General features: G+C 36.8%; 1 protein-coding gene across 1 annotated transcript in view; it reads right to left on the bottom strand.

Moving 5' to 3' along the window:
* Positions 1 to 21,013, bottom strand: part of ADAMTS19 (ADAM metallopeptidase with thrombospondin type 1 motif 19) — a 151,090-nt gene that overhangs the window by 39,930 nt on the left and 90,147 nt on the right. The window contains exons 9-14 of the mRNA XM_062018562.1: positions 20,370 to 20,510; positions 19,033 to 19,183; positions 8,270 to 8,371; positions 5,619 to 5,749; positions 3,988 to 4,157; positions 302 to 429 (exon numbers count right to left, since the gene is read on the bottom strand). Coding sequence (XP_061874546.1) covers positions 302 to 429; positions 3,988 to 4,157; positions 5,619 to 5,749; positions 8,270 to 8,371; positions 19,033 to 19,183; positions 20,370 to 20,510 — 823 coding nt within the window. The remainder of the gene's footprint in view (positions 1 to 301; positions 430 to 3,987; positions 4,158 to 5,618; positions 5,750 to 8,269; positions 8,372 to 19,032; positions 19,184 to 20,369; positions 20,511 to 21,013) is intronic.

The following is a 21,013-nucleotide window of genomic DNA, read 5'->3' on the forward strand; positions in this document are numbered from 1 at the left end:
TTCCCCAAGTTAACTCATGAGCTGCTTTTCATGCTGAGATGCACTGAGTGAAATTAGCTTAAAATATTAACTGTATCTAAATAGTAAAATACATTTAAATATTTAAATTTATTTATTATTTATAATATTCTAGTTTTATATTTAAATATTAAATATCAGCTTACAATATTATAAAGCTAAGAGTCATTCAATCTTGGTCATGTATATTGCAACATGCTATCAAAGAAATAACACATGTAACAAATGTATGCTCTAGCATACTTGTGCCTGCGTATCCAGGTTTAAAACAAGTAATTCATACCTGGCATCTACCATCTGCACAGACATCTAATCCATGTTGGCCACAAGAAGTTCCATCCATCACTTTTTCTGTTAGAAGAACAGGTTGATCCTTTCCAGATGGTGAACAGAATAAGGCACATGGCTTTTCTGCAGTAGCAGTTGATGAGAAAAAGCACAAAATTGGTAAAAGCTTAACAAATAAAGAACATTATCAACACTACTTTTAAAACCGATGTTTGCTTCTCAGTGTGGCATGAATACATGTTAGCATGACAAGTCATCTTAAATACAGTAAAATAAAAAGATTTTGAACCTTCTCTTAGATGTTTGAAAAACTCAAGTTCTTTCTGGTGCTACTGGTGCTATAACCTTGGCCTATATAATACTCATGTTTACTGTTGCAAAGAAGAATATGCACATCACAACTGTTGGAACATTTTGATTTTAATCTACACATTCGTTCTACTGCAATTCTGGTTGAAATGAACTTTACGTCTTGCAAGTTTTCTCGCTATTGAGGTCAAAGAGAAAAATAATCAATCGAGACATTTTGAGGAAAAAAAATACATGGATTTACAAAGTGGATTTACATTAAAAAAAAGACAAAAAAAGAGAACACACTCTTTCTAACACCTTAACCAAGTTCAGGAAATTTCTATAACATTTCTAAAACATTCTCCAAATATTTCCTAGTTTGAAAGAGAATTAAAAAAATAATTATATCCTACGTATCTGTGTATCCCTAATGGTCATCATTTACAAACAATAAAGTTTGTTTCACAGTTGCCAAAGTAACACAAAATAAAATACACTAGGTCACCTCTCAGTGGTTGACTGAGTACAAAATGACATGATATTTTCATAGCTTTAATCACAAGTGTACTGACTCAGAAATTCTTCCTGAATCTGTTGCTGGTTTTTGAAAGGATAAAGTCAATCCTAAATTTGAAGCTGATTTCACTTGGACACAGTCTACAGCATTTTGACTTCATACTTACTTCTAGATTCCTGGAGTGTATTTTTATTAGTAAATTAAACAGTTCCAGGAAACATTTATGGGAACTAGAATTCTACTGTCTATGCAACTGAACTGTAAAATGGTCTATGCCACAATGTTTTTCATGTGCTAATGTGCACTAGTTTGGTCTAGACATGACTGGCATCTGCAAAAGACCATTTCCAGAAAGCAACAACTTTTTTAGATTGCAGAAGAGCTGGACTTGAGACTGACACATCTGAGAGTAGTCTAGGTACATTTAATTAACTAAAATTGACAGTCTCTGGAAATTTTTGGTGGACTGGTGCAAAGAGATGTGATGTCTTTTGCTAACATATGACAGACACAACTCATTTCCAGTTGAGAAGTGTCAGTCTCTGCCTGAGTTTGCGTCTTCTGCATTCCTGTTACCCTCCTTAAATACAAATAACAACGATCCCTGGGAGCTTTAAGCATGTTATCAACCTTTTTTAAAGGAATACAAGATTAACAACCAAAACATTATTTTAAGGACAATGAACTCAGAGAGATGGTAAAATACCCAACAATTTCAACAGACCATGGAAGATTTCATTTAAATACAGCAACTACTTTGCACATGGAAGAAAATTAGTGTTTACCAAAATCTAGAAGTGCAAATAATTAAGGATTTGGGAACAATATATTTCTATAATACTGAAACTCTTCATCTGGACTCCACTTTTGTGTCACCTGATGGACAGCTCAAGACAATCAGGTCTCTCAGAATAAAGTTAGATGAAAGTAACATTCATACTCCTCAACATGAGACGAAAAAGTGTCCAGATTTTTCATCAGATGTCTGAATTACTCAAAGACAGGTTGAAACCTTTTAATCCCTTAGGATACAAATAAAATATTCCTGCGCTAAAATGAAATGCAGTAGACCAAACCAAACCAACTTCACTAGATAAGTACATGTAAAATAGCTGGAGAGAGTTCTCCTTACTATGAAACAAGCTAACATACAAGTCTAATGAAAATAGTACCAAGTTTTCAAAGAACCATGGAATTATAGAATGGTAGAAGTTGGAAGGGATCTTTAGAGTCATCTAGTCCAATCCCTCTGCAGAAGCAGGTCCACCTAGATCAGATCACACAGGAATGCGCCCAGGCAGGTTTTGAAGACCTCCAAGGAAGGAGACTGCAGAACCTTCCTAGGCAGCCTGTGCCAGAGCTCTGTCACTCTCACAGTGAAATAGCTTTTTCTTATGTTTAAATGGAACTTTTTTTGTTCCAGCTTCTTCCCACTACCCTTTGCCCTGTCACTAGATACAACAGAAAAAAAGGGATGCCCCAGCATCCTGACATCTACCATTTAGATATTTGACTTAATGAGATCCCCCCACAGTGTCCCCTTATGTAAACAGTCCCAGTTCTTGCAGCCTTTCCTCATAAGGAAGATGCTCTAGTTTCCTCCACTGAACTCTCTCCAGAAGTTCCCTGTCCCTCTTAAGCCAGAAAGCCTAGAACTGGACCCAGGACTCCAGATGAGTCCTCACCAGGGCAGAGTAGAGAGGGAGAAGAACCTCCCTTGACCTGCTGGCCACACTCTTCTTGATGCATCCCAGGATGCCATTGGCCTTCTTGGCCACAAGGGCACATCACGGACACCTCAAGAAAAGTCTTTAAAGAAAAAAATCTAGACATGTATAAAATTAAGTTCTTGACAATAAAATCACTTTTTTGGGGGATTCAGTAAAATAATTATCTTAAAATCAGGAGTTAAATATACACAGCAATAACAAACTACTTAATATGTTGTAAAAAATACTTACAGTACTCCTGTGTCATTGCAGGCTCTTCTTTATTACCAGTTGCTATGATTTTATTAATTTCTCAAATTAACTTTTTCATAGCTGAAGTTAGGAAGTTTCTGTACTTTTCTTTTTTGGTTGTTTTTTAATTAAATAAATTTAATAATTAATAATTAAATAATTAAATAGTTTCTATCATAACAATTTAGAAAAAAATCAGTTCAATACTGTTTAAATTCCTAGCAAGAACTTGGATAGAATATTTTGTCTTCTAGTTCCTGATATTTTACACCACTCTTAACATTAATACACTCCCTCTTGAGCGTGCTTCTAATGGTACAGTATCTAAGCAAACTTGTTATACAGAAGCATGCATGTAATATACCTAGTCTTTTCATGCAGTAGCTGTTAGAATTTCTGGAAATCTTATCCAAGTTTGCAGTATGCACTACATATGGATTTCTGCCAAAGTCCAAGACTGGTATGTGAAATACGCAAGTGTTAAGCTGACAGTACTTTCGTCTTCCTCAAAAATAGAAGCTCACAATATCTATATTGTTTTTCTGGCTTTCTAAGTGTAATTGATATCCTTCATGATGTAGTATTTCTCCAGACCACAGTATTTGTGAGTCATTTCATACTATTTTTGTGATTAACAGTACCAAACTGATATTTAATTTCCATTCAAAAGGAATCATTACATATTAGGAAGGAAAATTTCAATAGGAATATAAGACAAAAGATTTCACAGCATGTGAAAATACCATCAGATCTTGTCTATGAAATAAAAATGACTTCCCAAAAGTCATGGGCTTGGGGTTGGTTTATTTGCTTTAGTTTTTACCACATCTTTCTTAATCAACAACAATAATGCCAGCAAGCTATAAGCCATATGTGCAGATGACAATACCACGGGAGGTGGTTTATACTCACCATCATCAATGACAGCCTGCCACTGGTGCACGTGCTTCTGATATGAAGATCTGACACTGAAAGCTTGGCACTGCCAGTCCCTGAAGGCAGGCATGCCAGTAGGACAAGAAGGGTTTTCACATACTCTATATTGCATCATGGGACCGTGGCACTCTCCTCCAACGCCTGAACTAGAAAAGATGGCATAAATATCATGCTTTGTTGTTGCTAACTCACAGCACAGTCTATTTATGCTATATGCAAATTCAATTTAAATAGCTGGGGTTTTTTTGTTGACATGTAACATTAAGAAATCACAAAAAATCAAAGTCACAGAACAAAACATATCTGCCTTTTGTTTGTATCAGTTTAACTATATATAGTCATGGATGCTAAGCCATAATTTACAATTGTCCCCAAAGAAGCTCTAGGACTAGTAGAAGCACCCAGTAAGAAGAACTTTATCTGCAATTTTGATACAGTTCAGCTGATTTTTCTCCAGCTGGACTGAGCCAAGGACGCCACTGAAAGAAACCTACACCTGCGGATTTGCTACTTTTCCTCTTTTTTTACAAGTTTTGTTTTGTGAAGTTCAGACAATATGCTTCATTTCTTTTTGGTTGCTTCAGTTATGCTTGCAGATCCTAATGAACAAATGCAGTGAATTGCAAAAATTTAAGTTAGTTATTTGGAACTTTTCTTGGGAAAATGAATGAAAGTAAAATTAATATATCCCTAAATTATAAAAATAGCTTTTAGTCATACAGCTGGAAGTGGCATTTAGACAGCAGAAAATATGAAAGCATTCTGCATATGTAGGCTTCTGTTAAACTAACATGCTTTTGTAGAGTCATATCTAAGTTTTCCTCACATTTCTTTATATAAACTTTTCTTTTTCAATCCTCTGTATTTCCCATAATAACTTTTTCCCCCAAATCTGTTATGCTGTCAGACATCTATCTTAATTTCCTCCTTCTGTCCTATTTTCCTAAATAATCCACTCCACTCCACTCTAGTCTTCTCTACAGACATCTTCATCATTCTGCTCTACACTGTTTCCACTTCTCTGCCTGTTTCTTCTTTTTCACCTGGTATATAAAAGGCCCATGAACAAGAGATATAGTACTGAGTCATTAAAAAGAAATCATCTTTTAGTTGACTACTGAGATATGGTGAAACAGACTCCATTCAAGTCAATGGTAAAACTCTCTTTATATCCAATGGAATGAGGTTTTCATTTTTAAGAGATATGGAATCTAAACATTTTTCCAGCTATTCTATCTAAATGTTTGTGAAACTGATAGAAAGATCTCTGTCAGCAATACAACTCCCTGGCTCTCCAAGTGAAACAGAAGTCAATTTTCTACAAAGAAAAATATGAAAGACTAGAATTACACACTGACGCTCCACATCTTGCTTCTTCAGGTGAAGCTTAAAAAAAAATTATATTCTCACGTTAAAGTTATCTATGTTTTTGATAGAAGCAGAAGACAGGAAAACTGTTACATAAAATAAAAACCCTGAAGTGCCTCTTCTGCTAAGTCTTTTTCAACATTAATTAAAAATGAAATGTTTTCATATAGGACAACTATATCTTAATGGTAGATTTAAATTCTGTCCAGAAATCAGTGGAAATCTGAACTAGTTTTTACCCAAGGCATTTGCGTTGTCGACTGCTGACTCCAGTGTTGCAAGTACGGCTACAAGTGCTCCATGTGCTCCACTCCCCCTCCATATGCTCCACAAAAGAGGTCCGATTGATACACTCTCCAGCCTTACACCACTAGGTGAAAATTTAGCTCTTAGGTAAATAAATCAAAGCATATGCAAAACAATTCATGGCTCCACAAACACATGGGAAGGACAACATAAATATTTTGCTCAATACATAGTACATAGTTTTCATATCACAGAATCATAGTATCACAGAATCTTAAGGTTCTTATTGTTCCTCATAGCTTTTGTTGTTGTTTTTGTTGTTTTTATCCTAGTAAATGCAACATTCAGAGGCCTTTCCCTGGCTCATTGCCCAAGGTGCAGGTGTAATTTCAGTCCAGAAACTTCCAAACAATTTTATTACCAATAAAGGAGGCTTCCTGGAATAGGCTGCTGGAAATGGTCCCCAGCCCAAGCTGTCTCCCTTATTTGAGCCTGAGCATTGCCTAGAAGAGCAGTTTGGGGTCCAGCCCAGGCCCACTGCAGGGATCATCTTTCTGCTGAACTGTACAAATGGTCACAGTACAGAGTCCATGGCTGTTCTCAGGAATTGTTTGATTCACTGTTACAGTTCCCCCATAACTGGCAGGAACTGTATTGTGACTGCCTATCCAGTGACAATTTTAATACAAGGATATATTACAAGTAATAGAGAAAATAAGAATTTTATTCACAGCTTCTATTCAAAGGCAGAATGGAAGCCTCAATAAGCTAACGGTGAGAAAGTCAAGAGAATTTCTGGCATTTATATAAACAATAATAATAATCTCAATAATTTATTACGTATATATAGTTTCCCAGGACAACTGTAATTTCTCACTCAAAAACTATTCAATTGCTATTGTTATGCTCTGTAACTTATGTCCATTTTTTATGTAAATCACCATATTATAACAGCTGAATATGTGCCCCATGTATTATGAAATTACAAAGCAATAAGGCTACAAGTAGACAATGAACACTAAATGTCATTACCATCAGCAATATAACCCATTTCTCTTTGAATGCTGAATTATTTGTGATTAACAGTTACTAATGGATAAAGTTGATGAAGTCAGATATTTTGGGCAAAACAAAACATGCTGCTAATGCAGTCAATAAAGTCCTTTTGTCACTTTTAGAAGTCAGTTCTGCTACTTGCAGTGTCTGTACTAAATCCTTAAGGATTTAAATGGTGTTATTAAACTTCACCTGCAGTTTCCAACTGCTCTGGACTGATCATTTGATCTTAATTTTCTCTCTTAAATCATGGTGTTACAATGATAGCATAATTATACTACCTTTGAAAACTCGTCACATAGGATGGCACCATCATTATACTTGATTTGCAGGAATATCTAAAGATATTCCTTCAGATACAATAAGGAAAATGGATTTTCTCTACAGACAGAATATGCCTTAGGAAGAGTCTAAGGGATTCTTATTGACTTATGCTTCTTGGCTTAGAAAACAACCAAGCTGGACAGGCTATTGCAAATGACATTTCCATCACTTCCTAAGATCCCAAGAGGAACACAGTGATAGTCCATCTCTACAACATAAGTCAAACAAAACAAAGTTCAGTGCTTTCTGTAATCTGAAGCTCATATTAGACAGATAATAAACAAAAAAAAATAATTCCTTCCAAACTTCTTAGATGTTTCAGTAACTTCTGCTTGGATTTTTACTGCTAGACATAAGCAAGATATCTCATAGGGTAGCATAAGGCTCAATGAGCCATTCCAATTAGAATCAGAACCTTGTTTTACTGTTACTAATTATTCACTAGCTAACACTACTAGCTAACCTTTGCAACAACAGGAAGGGCTAACTGGACTTTCCCAAGACCCACGTCACTTCTATCCAAACTATAATTGTAAATGTGGTGAATGTAACATGATTCAAAGAGCTAATCACTCCGGTGGGAGACAGCTGTCAGCACAGTATCATGAAAATCCTAAGATATATGTATGCTCTTGCTCTGTTACCTCTTTGAGGTTATTTTTCTTCATCTACATTTATATACAAAGATGACAGAAATTACTCAAACAGGAAAGCTCTTGAAGGCCATTTAATGTAAATTTGACTCCAGGTGACCGATTCATTTGTCTTTGATGGCAGACTTTAATGACATTTATCATCTTTCACAGGAACTGACACTATCTTTCTTTACAAAGCTTAGCCTGAAAAGGTTTTTCATAAAGCTATATAAATTGCTTCAATGAGATTAATTTTAAATTTAAAACTTTAAAATTCTTCAGAAGTTTTCTAAAGCATTCTTTAAAAATTTTTTAGAACCTCTAATAATTTAAAAAAGAAAGAAGTTTTTAGAACTTTGTGTCTTTGAGAGCTTTGTTTCTGTTTACCATAAGCAACCCAACAATGACAATCCATTCAAAAAGAAGATAAAAAAGAAAAAAGAATTTGAAGTTAAACAGTGTAAGCATTAAAATATCTGTAGCTTTGGCTGATTATTTTTTTTAATTCATTGCTTTTAGAGAAATGTACTTTTTAATCCCATTTATATTACATAACATATAACACATTCCAGCATATACGTATGTACGTGTTCAATATAAGTTGCACTGCTTTTTCACCAGAAACATACCTTTCCAGCGTCACAGTCAGTTCCATCCATTGGTGGATCCAGTTTTGTTTTGCATTCCTTCTCACTTTCTACTTTACACCACAACCCAGTGCAAATGACATGCTGAAAACCAAGCACATAGGTCAGCACAAAATGTATCCTGCTTTCTGCATGCAGTCCACTAAGTTACAGTTTGATGATACTGAAGTGTGTTTATAGACAGGTTAAATATGCATCGAAACAAAAGTGGGCAGATTTGGCTTAAGGCTGTTACCGAACAGGAACATATGGAAGAATTCAAACTGGTGTGTTGATAGGATGGGGAAGAGTCCTGTAAGTCTAATCCTAGGTGTCATAGTCTTTGCATAGAGTTGATCTGACAAAGCTCAGAGGAACAAATTAGCCCCATGATGTGAATCAGCCACTGCACAGAGCAGCTACTTCAGAGACCGGATGAAGTGTAGTTTACAGGGAAATTTCTTCAAAATTTAATTAATTCTTTTGCTCCTTATATTTAGTGCTCATTCATTTTATGTGAAACGGAAAAAAGTTGCACTGTCGCTAGCCACAAAAAACAAGGTGGTGAGTCCATTTCTATATACAGAGAGTAATGAGTCTTTGTGTAGCTACATAGAATTATGTTCATGGCAGTTTTGTAAAAATTCTTTGCTTAAGAAACTTTAAGGTTTTTTTTAAGACCTTCAAGTCCCCCTTATTCATACCATCCCAACAATTGCTGCTCATAATTCCTCTAGAATTACTTTGTCTAGAAACATCTCAAAAAAATTCAATCAAACCTGATGTCCACAAGTAAGACTAAAAATAAACTGAAGTAAACTGAAAAATCCAGATGAAACATTTTTTCTGGGAAGGAGAAGGGAGATGAAAGGTACTAGTCAGTAGTGAATTTTAGATATGGAAAGAAAATCAGCTTATTCTGTCTCTCTTAAACATCAGGAACAAGACAGTTCTACCTACTTCAAAAGAAAGTACAACCTTGAAGTGTGCTGGCTTACACTTTCCCAAATTTTCCTGCTATCTTTCCCTATTGTCTTCTAAAAACTTTTCCTTCTAACATGGTTTTTAGTCACGCTGCATTCTCCTGTTAACAATAAATTGGGTGGAAGTGAACAGAAAGCATATGAAGTAAAATTGTGCCTGAATATTATTGCATATACAGGCTGATTATCTTCAAATATGTATAGTGCTCCCAAAGAAGGGCAGGAAGGATCAGGACAGGAGGATGGGTTGCAGGGAGGAGAAAAGACAAGGATCAGCTGTTTTTTTGAAATCAGGGCTGACAGAAGATGTGCTTTTTCTGATTTAAATAATTTGACAGATTGCTAAACCTAGTAAGAATCCCTGTGTCCTTTGCATTACACATGAAAAATGTGTATTAAATCTTATTACAGAATGGTAGAGATTGCAGGAGACCTCTAGAGATCATCTAGTCCAACCCCCCTGCTAAAGCAGGACCACCTAGGTCACGTCACACAGGAATGTGTCCAGGCGGGTTGTGAAAACCTCCAGAGAAGGTGATTCCACAACTTCCTTGGACAGCCTGGGCCAGTGCTCCTTCATCCTTACAGTAAAGAAGTTTTTCATTACATTTAAGCAGAACTTTTTATATTCCAGCTTTTGTCCCTTACCCCTACTCCTGTCATTGGACACCACAGGAAAACTTGTGGTCCCATCCTCTTTACACACATGTTTACTGAGATCCTTCGCCAGTCTCCTCCAGGCTGAACACTCCTAGATCCTGAAGCCTTTCCTCATAAGGAAGATGCTCCAGTTCCCTGATCATCTTGGTCGCCCCGTGCTAGATTCTAGTGAAAAAAGTCTTACAGCACAGAAAACATAATCCAACAAAAGATTGTGTCTAAACCAAGGAATAGGTCAATCCCAGTAACAGTCTTGCATGTAAAAATGTCTGTAACATCAACATTCACAAAAAGTCAAAGACTGCAGAGGTCTGAAGCATTGAACAGAAACAAGAGATGGGATAGCATCAATCTGACTCATTCCTGATTGATTTTATAACAGTTTTATGTTGAAGCTGAACTAACAAGACAACAGTTAGCCTATGTATAACCTAATTATCCTGTTCCTGACAGTTTTTACAAGTCTGTTTCAAATATCAAACTTGAATTTCTGTTCTTGTCCAAGGGAGAAAGAATTTTTTTTTTTAATGTGCACTTTAAGATATAAATTCAGAGCTTACAATTAAACTCAGTAAGATTTCTGGGCCAGTTTTGAAAGAATGTAAATGAGTCAGACTAACAGATATTCATAACAAAGTGCTTCCACACCAACTCTGAAATGACAGACCATACTATTGGAACAACTCCACAAAAATATATGCTAATTTAACGTTCCTAATTAAAATATCTTTTCATATCCATAAATCCTCATTTATCAATGACTACATTTGAAGAAAAAACATCCAGGTTTTCAAAATTAAAGTTCAATTTCCTGCTATGCCATCATTTTTTTAATTATAGTAGCCTTTTTTTTACTGAACACTTTTCACCTGCATATGAAGGCAGAATGGCTGACAAAACCCTACATTTTGTTACAATTCTGGTAACAATTCTTTCAAATGTAGAAAGACATGAATTAAGGTTTACAAAGAACACATAGATGCACCTGAGCTGTTTAAAATAAATCAAGTAAGTAAAATCATGACACTTGACTTGCTAATGTTCTTTTTACACACATGCATGTTTCTGCAAATATTTGTATACCATCTCATTATTAACTGTGAACCTAACTTCTTTCAGCTAGAAATATCTCTTAGCTTTAAGTGAACCGTAGTCTAAAAACTCTCACTTGTCTTCATCATTTTAAAAAATAAGCATAACATTACTAGAAGATTTCATCCTAGACTTCGAGATTCCCTAAACGCAAGAAAATGAAGCTAAGAAATTACTAAAATTGGAGGATGGCTTGTGAGCTTGTTTTCTGGTCTCTTTCCATTTCAGTTATATTACAAATGGTCTCTTTTGTTACTTTTCATCTATACTTCTGCTGCAGAAGTAAGAGAAATTGAGATTAGTATCACCATTTAACTTTTGACATTTGGGTATTTCTGCATGTGGCTGGAGAAAAACTATGATGTACAACTTGTTTTTCTCATTAGCAAACTGTAGTGCTGCAGATCAAAACTGATTAAAAAACTAACAGAACTCTGGAGGCCAGTCTTAATATTACAGTCACTCAAAATCATAGTACAAACTTCTAAACCAGAAATTTACTCTTCTAGGGGGAAAGTTTCATTCAATCAAAATGAGGATAGTTGCATTATTGTTAACAGAGGTTTACTACTGTTATTTATCATTAACAGTTCATCAGGCATTTCAAGTTAGAGTAGACTAGACTTTAGTCTAGACAAGGGAAGTAAGAGTTATTGAAGATTGAAAACTTACACTATCAACATTAGAATGTTCACAATCTGTACAATATTTCATTGTTTGTACACTGGAAAACAAAACACTGCCTAGCATATATAAATAATAGTATGTTAATTGTGAGTTTTTCACAGCAAAATCTTGCAAAATACAACATGAAAGTCACAATGTACTACAGAAGTAGCAGAGGTCATTCTAGCTTTTGGTTTGGTTTTGGCTTTCATTTTTCTTTGAACAAAAAGAATGAGGCATGTATGCGTGCATCAGAGGGATGCTTTTCCAAATCTATAAACATCTGGAAAGAAAATCCAGTTGATAGGAAAGTCCAGAGAGAAAAAGAGCTTTTCAGAACTCTACTGGTGCAAAGTCCAGATTGTTTAAGTGTTGTGGGGATGAGGACAGATATTTCACCAGGGCTATAATATTTCCAGGACTTTCTTTCTTTGCATTGTGATCTTTCCCTGAAATGCCTTAAAAATCACCATGAAATATAACCAGTCTCCTACTTCTTTGCAAAGATCACAGCTGTGTTATGACAAGAATTGTTTCAGAGGAACTGACTAGATAGCATTCGCATCCTGGACTTTAATCTTAAAAGCCAACACTTAATAGTTCAACAATTATATTAAATTGTCAAGTTCTACAGTCACATTTAATCATCAAGTACTACTTCTGGGCCATGATCTTGCTATCTGTTATGTGAAACAATCTTTGGGTCTAATTGATTCTTGTGTGAGACATCATGGGCATAAAAGCAAACTTGGCTCACTTACAAAATAAGCATAGACACATGGTATAAATCCTGTACTCTGAGATCTGCTCACACTTTTCTCAAGCTCTATAAATGTTGCTTAGGGTATGAAAAAAAAGACTTAGAAATAAAGATGAAAAGGAAAAAATGCAGTCTGGACACCATTCATGAAAGAGGAGCATGAGGGGTCACTTAAGAAAATACATGAGTAGGTTCTCAATGGTCTCTTCAGTCCTTTGTTTTAGCCATTAAATTATAAAGTGGAATTCCTGATAGCAAGGGAAAATCACTGCAGCATTTCTCAGAGGTTGCCATGGAATGCAACTGTAAACTATCCTAAAGCGATGTTCAGTAATCACATTTGTAGGAAATTACATCTCAGCAGAAATGCATTATTAATTGGACTGATGATATTTGTAGATTATTCGTAGATCATTAACAAAATTACTAGTTGAATAGCTCAATGTAGAAGACTGTGTAGGAGTCTGGTCACCAAATCATTTTCCAATCACAAAAAATGTAAGACTTCAACCTAGTTCATAATTTATCCTTCACATAATTATGTTGATGTGCATGGACTGTTCAGCAAGTAGATTGTATTCAAGAAAACCTGGGCTATAAATTGTTGCATCTACTAAAGTTTAAATGAACCACTAAGGAGTACGTTTCTCTTTCATTTCCGGGCTTGTGGACAACTGTAACCACAGTAAACTGACAGTTATTGGCCCACTAGAAGAGCGTATGCAGAGATGAAAGAAAGTGGTTTGGATTTCATGGAAAATTGAGTTGTTGAAAATTTATAATAAAAGGATTCTCTTTAAAAATTAATACTGTAACTAATGAACTACTGTGTTCAACCTAGAATTGTCTTCTAAATGTTGACTTCTCTAACAGCAGCCACGAAACTTTCACAATCAAGGCAGTAAACTTTGAATCACCTTCAGAATACGTAAAATGCAATTATTTGGTAAGTTAAATTCAACATATTTGCTATTTTCAGCTAACATCCTTGTATTTCAGAGGGAAATGATAAAATAAGCTACTGACTAAGAGCACTTTGCAGTTAGGCAATGTTACTGTTGCACAATCTATGAAGGATTTCTAGGAAGTTTGTATAGCTTGGTTCCAGCTTAATTTAAATTGCAACTTCTTTTTTTTTTTTTCCCCCTTTCTCTTCATACATAGGGAAAGCACACGTATAGCAGGATGGCTTTCTTATCCTGTGGCCTGTGCTCAATTAATTGCTTTGAGTGACCTCTTCATCATAGAAATCTTACTTAATTGTACAAGGATACTGCAAACTTCCCTAAAAGAAGATCTAAGTTTAAGACCCACAGTAGAGAACAAAAGGAGGAGATTGGAACATAGTACCTAAGCTTGCTGTAATCAGCTCTTCAGTCTGAGAATCAAATTTCTTAGAATTTTTTGTTGTTGGGAGGAAAGTGGGAGCATAAATTTTGCTTACAGACAAAAGAACACAGAGAAAAATCAACAAGGATACTTTACGGAGGTTGGCAGTAAAGATTTGAAGAACTTTTCTGCCTCAGTGCCTTCATGCAGATTTTCTCAATTCTGTCCTTAGTGACTTTTACTCATTTTAATGTAATTTCTAATAGGTCCAAATCTCTTAATGATGCATTACAACAGTTTTGTGGTTCACTATTTGCTTATATGATTTCCAGTTCAGGGTTATCAGCTTGGCAGATGACTTTGGTGAAACTGCAGAAGGTTCTTTTCCATGTTATCTTCTCAGAATCTTCTTTTTCTTACTGTTAAGATCATAAGGTTACCAAGCAATATACTTGGTATTAAGAAAATTAATTAAGAATTTTTAAAAAATTAAGAAAACTGAAAATTAAATTGCAGTTTGTCTAGTTGAAAACACCACTGGCCTTTTGTATTGTCTTGCATCATTACTAGGTTCATTCTTAAAAGCAAGCATGAATATTTTTGGATTTAAGTTATAATGGTATATCAACACTAATATTTAATATGAATTTTCCTAAACTAATCCAGTAATGGGGGAAAAATGATAAGTGAGCAGAAATGTGTCCTTTTACATAGAAAATGCCATAAGAGGAGAGAATAATTGATGATTAGCTGCCATGACTGGAACACAGCCATGGAGGGTTATGTATTGTTCAGGAAAGACAGATTGACAAGGCGTGGAGGTGGAGTTGCTCTCTATGTGAGAGAGCAATTAATGTGTACCCAACTGTGCCTGGGTGGGGATGAGGAGCGGGTTGAGTGCTTATGGGTAAAAACTTAATGGCCAGGGCAAGGTGGGTGACATTGTTGTAGGAGTTTGCTACAGGCCACCTGATCAGGAGGAGGATGTGGATGAGGCCTTCTACGAACAGCTGAGAGCTGCCTCATGATCACAGTCCCTGGTCCTCATGGGGGACTTCACCCACCCTGATATTTGCTGGGATAGCCACACAGTCAAGCACACGCAGTCCAGGAGGTTCCTGCAGATTGTTGACGACAACTTCCTGTCGCAGATGATCGAGGAACCAACAAGGAGGGGTGTGCTGCTGGACCTGGTACTGACAAATAGAGAGGGCCTGGTTGGGGATGTGAAGGTTGAGGCAACCTCAGCTGCAGTGACCATGATGTGGCAGAGTTCAAGATCCTGGGTGAAAGACACAGGACAAAAGACAGGATTGTGACCCTGGATTTCAGGCCAGCCGACTTTGGCCTCTTCAAAGATCTACTTGGATAGATCTCGTGGGATATGATTCTAGGTGGTAAAAGTACCAATGAGAGCTGGACAATCTTCAAGCACCACTTCCTCCAAGCCCAGGATCAGTGTGTCCTAATGAGCAAGAAAGGAGGAAAAGGAGGTAGGAGGCCTCCATGGATGAGCAAGGATCTGCTGGGACAACTCAGGCAGAAAGCAGCCATCCATGAGAGGTGGAAACAGGGGCTGGCTTCTTGGGAAGAGTATAGGAACATTGCCAGGGCATGTAGGGGTGCAACTAGGAAGGCTAGAGCCCTTCTAGAATTCAATTTAGCCAGGGATGTTAAGGACAGCAATAAGGCATTTTTCAATTACATCAGCAGCAGAAGGATGGCGAGGGAAGATGTGGGCCCACTGCTAAACGCTGAGGGTGGCCTGCTGTCTGAGGATGCAGAGAAGGCTGAAGTACTGAATGCCTTCTTTGCTTCAGTCTTTACGGCCAAGACTGACCCTCGGGAAGCCCAGTCCAGCAAAGATAACAGGATGGCCAGGACATCAAAGGACTTGCCCTGGGTGGAAGAAGAAGAGGTTAAAGACTTGTTGGCCAAGCTTAAGGCTCATCAGTGGGTCCTGATGGGATGCATCCTAGAGTGATGAGAGAGCTGGCTGATGTGATTGGTAAGCCTCTCTACATCGTTTTTGAACAATCACGGAGGACAGCCGAGGTGCCTGAGGACTAGAGAAAGGCCAATGTCACACCAGTCTTCAAAAAAGGCAGGAGGGATGACCAAGGAAAATACAGGCCAGTCAGCCTCACCTCCATCCCTGGAAAAGTGATGGAACAACTCATCCTGAATGGTATCACTGAACATATGAAGGATAAGATGGTTATCAGGGGGAGTCAACATGGCTTCACCAAGGGGAAATCCTGTTTGACTAACCTGACAGCCTTCTATGAGTGCATAACTGGCTGGCTAGATGAGGGGAGAGCAGCGGATGTCATCTACCTTGACTTCAGCAAGGCTTTTGACACTGTCTCCCAGGACATCCTCATCAGAAAGCTCAGGCAGTGTGGCTTGGATGAGTGGACAGTGAGGTGGATGGAGAGCTGGCTGAAAGACAGAGCCCAGAGAGTGATGATCAATGGCACAAAGTCGAGTTGGAGGCCTGTAGCCAGTAGAGTTCCACAGGGATCGAATCTAGGGCTAGTCTTGTTCAACATCTTCATTAATGACCTGGATGAGGGGACAGAGTGTACCCTCAGTAAGTTGGCTGATGACACCAAACTGGGAGGACTGGCTGACTCCTCAGAAGGCTGTGCTGCCATTCAGTGGGATCTCAACCGGTGTGAGAGTTGGGCAGAGAGGTTCAACAAGGACAAGTGCAGAGAACCTCCTGAGGTTCAACAAGTGCAGAGATGTGCATCTGGGAAGGAATAACCCCCTGCACCAGTACAGGCTGGGGGACGAACCGCTGAAGCAGCTCTGCAGAGAGAGACTTGGGAGTCCTGATTGATAATAAACGAAATATGAGCCAGCAATGTGCCCTCGTGGCCAAGAAGGCCAATGGCAAGAATAGTGTGGCCAGCAGGTCAAGGGAGGTTCTTCTCCCTCTCTACTCTGCCCTGGTGAGGACTCATCTGGAGTCCTGGGTCCAGTTCTGGGCTCCTCAGCTGAAGAGAGACAGGGAAGTGCTGGAGAGAGTCCAGCGCAGGGCCATCAAGATGATCAAGGGTACAGAACATCTTTCATACGAGGAAAGGCTGCGGGAACTGGGGTTGTTTAGTCTGGAGAAGAGGAGATTGAGGGGTGATCTTATTAACATTTATAAATATCTAAAGGGTGAGTGTCAGGAGGTTGGGACATCTCTCTTCTCTAGTAGATAGTAACAGGACAAGGGGTAATGGGATGAAGTTGGAACACAAAAACACAAAAAGTTCCACTTAAACATAAGAAAAAAACTATTTCACCGTGAGGGTGATGGAGCAGTGGCACAGGCTGCCCAGGGTGGTTGTGAAGTCTCCTTTCTTGGAGGTCTTGAAGACCCATCTGGACATGTTCCTATGCAACCTGATCTAGGTGAACCTGCTTCTGCAGGGGGTTTGGACTAGATGATCTCTGGAGGTCCCTTCGAACCCCTACCATTCTATGATTCTGTGATTCTATGATTAGAGACAAACAATTACGTACTACAACCTAGAATGTAAGTACTTCTGTGCAAACAGTTAGATACTATGCCACGGTAGCGTTAACTGAATTTATCTTTCTAACACTTCTAAAATAATAAAGAAAACCAAAGAAACCTTAAGGGTCAGGACCCCAAGAGAATATTTACTGCATCTGTGAATGAAATACTACAGGCACGGTATCACTTGTCTATGTGAACTTAAATGCCTGATTTAGAACTAAAAATAAGGGTATTAGAGGAGTGGAATTGCACACAGAAATGAAAAGCATAGGAAAATATGAACAATGGGAAGTCTCCAGGTCTGATTGTCACAAAATCCCAGAACCACAGAATCTTGTGGGCTGGAAGGGACCTCAAAAGATCACCTAGTCCAAACCCCCTGCCAGAGCAGGACCACCTAGAGTAGGTCACAAAGGAACTCATCCATTTCTCTTCAATTTTGAAGTCTTTTAAGCTGTTAAAGAAGACCTAGATATAATATTGGGCTAATGTTGCACCATTTTCTTCTTCAAAATAGGATTATAGAGAATGAGATATCAAAAGCACATTTTTTTAATTGAAAACAAAGTGATAAAAAACAAGAAACATTGCAATTCAAGAAAAATAGCACTTAGTAATAATTACGAGCATTTGTACAATCATTGTATTGAGCTCTACTGCTCATCTTAGAGTGAAAATGTTTTCAATAAGATAGGTAAAATAAAAACCAGCAACGTACAACTCTTTTTTTGTTTGTTTCAGCTGTGCCACTCTCAGTATGAGGTAGTCATATATGTATTGCAACATTATTTTGAGAATTCTTAGGATAAAGATTTTTCTTGCTGAAATTCACTAAAGAAAGAGTACTATGTGCAAGTTTAAAAGCTGAAGACAACTGAAGAACTAAAGGAGTAATGAATTATGATTTCCTATTAAATATTCCTGGCCTTTCCAGGAAAGTCTATTCTGATTTTGATGAAATTTTATTTCATGGTTCCTCCTAGCCCCTATTCTATCAATCCATACTCCACGCTCTTCATATATTTGTAATATCATGTACTCGGTTATCTTCTGAAGGACAGCAAACATGTTTAGTACTTGTCCTGTTGACGTTACAGGATAATTTATCTCTGGTAAAACCATTCTCAAAATACTTCTTCAACCAGCGGTGTACTAGTATTAGAACATAATTTATGAAGACCGCTTCAGTTTTGTTAGTCTGTCTTTTCAAGGTTAATATATAGTGACTGTTTCATGCAATGGTATGAAGCAAAATCAGAAAACTCACTTCAGTACTTGCTGTGTTACCGCATAGCTCTACCTGGGGTTAACAGGAGACTGCTGGAGACTACATACTTTCTCCCCTGGAGCATGCACAGGCACTCTACTGGCACAGTATACTCTACTGAAGTTCAGATGGGGAAGTTCAATACCCAAAACATAATGAAATGGACCTACAGGAGAAATTTGGTTCCAGAGGAATAAATTGCAAATACGCCATTCGCTACAATGAGGTGACTTCATATTATGACATTTCCTATTTCTAAAGTACAAGGAACATACTAGCTACGTGATATGATACAACATGGTTCTGGATGTTTAGAGATCCAGGACACACAAGAGGAATAAATTCAAATTTTCATATTAACTTTGGAAAGTAAAGTGTAAGCTTCTTTCAGAAGGTGCTATGTTCTTTTTGTTTTAAACACATGCACAAAAATATCTCCCTCAGAAAAATGGGCTAGTACATATATTTTCTGAATTATATGCCCGCCCTTACCTGCATTTCTTGGCAAAAGGAAGCAGTTGGTCCAAAAAGAATCTGACATTGTTCATCTGCAGTGTAAGTCATTCCTGGGAGCTTGGAGGGAATAATCACAGAATTGAGGCTCTGAGGATTTGTCTGTAGCAGACAGTTACTGGCCTTTGACCTGGCAATATGCAAAGATCCATACGTTGAGCAATCCTAAAGAGTCTGATTGTTATGCTGACTTCAATATACATTTAACATTAGAAAAAAGGGGGCATTTTTTTGTTCTTCAGCATCAGGCTGTTATTCAGAGAAATAACACTTTTAAATCAATATGGCTAACTAGAACACTTGTTAATGTGTTCTAATGTTGCACATTTGCAGAACGACAATATAATTTATTATTTACAGTAGGCATTTCAGAAAAGTGCTGGATAATGTTTTAGTGTAAAATTTACTTAATTGATTGAGGTTTGAATAGTGAATTAAGCAACTATTAAAAATTAGAAAATTTATAATTCATAGGCAGGTATGCAGCTCAGTTTTCACATCAGGAACTGAAATTAATCACTTCAGACTATATATATCTATATCTCTACATGCATTTAAAAAGACATACATTTCTGATCTGTAGTCAGAAACTTAACACTTCTCAAAACTGAAGAAAAAATATTTGAAAATACTTAAACCTGTTAAAGCATCAAGTCATGGTTTTAACTTTTGACTAGACACAGTACAAATGTGTCTCATTGACACATCTAACATACTAACTATTCTAGTGTCATACAGCAGACATTTGTGAACTACCAAACCATTATGAGTAACCTTTCAACAGACATTCTCATAAACTTAATAAAGAAACAGAGCTTTAGGGAACAGACGCTGTATAGGAGATGGAGAGAGAAACTAAATGTTTTAGTCTGTTTCTAGGTGTACTTTTCTCTATTAAATATCTCATAGTAGATTTCTATTAAAAAACTAACATTATTAATTATATTGCATCAACATAGATGAGACTCTACAAAACACTCATAGGTCATTCAATGTCCACCATTCTTCAATACATAGCATATTAATATATTTTAAGCATATGTACATATATAAAAATATACATATAAATATATAGAAGTATAAACATACACATTAAAACATGAAAATATAAAACCACAAATAGTTGCTGAAAATAGATTTTAATAAATCTGTCAAATATTATTCAGTTTATAAAGATTAAAATTATTTAGATGCATTATGGAAACACAAATCTCCCATAGAAGTTGTAAAAAACATTGAAAAATGGTTATTCAGGATATTTATTGCAACTACTTATAAATGACATATAGTAAGGGATATTCTGTTGAATGGTATACCTGAGAAATCTTTCCAGATCTTCCCTGCTGCACCGAGACCATGAAACATCCCCAAGATTCTGTCCTTTAATCCACTCTCCAGACATGATATGGAGACCATCTGCACAGGATGGGTGATCATTGTCGTGGTTTATGCCCATGCTGAATTTTGAAGTTATTGAAAATAAACCAAAGTACAACAAAACAAGTTGTTTTCAGAATATTTGTAAACTGAAATTCTTGAAGAGGTTATTAAAAACCCATGTATATTACATGTAGGAAACATCTTTTGATTTTTTCCACTATAAATTTCATAGAAGTACAGTGAACCAAGTGTAGAAAATAATTCTGTTCTGAAAGGTGAAAGTGAAGCCTTACTCAACTGATGAGGGATATTATACTCTAATCAGCTGTTCAGTACATACTTTTACACATTTTGAGTGTTCAGAACTGCACAGCTACTGCAGGTTTAATGAACTGCGCTTCTTCTAATAATGGGCAAGAAAAATACCAGATATTTATTTTTTGAGATCAGTTAATCATTAGATATTTTAATGTGATTCTATCTTAATTCCAAATTGAACTGGTTTGTTGAAATTTTATAGAACAGTAAAATGCCTACTAGCTTAATGTATAATTACTTATATAGAGAAAAATCACTTTAT

This window comes from Colius striatus, chromosome Z (genome assembly GCF_028858725.1).
Source record: "Colius striatus isolate bColStr4 chromosome Z, bColStr4.1.hap1, whole genome shotgun sequence".
Lineage (NCBI taxonomy): Eukaryota > Metazoa > Chordata > Aves > Coliiformes > Coliidae > Colius > Colius striatus.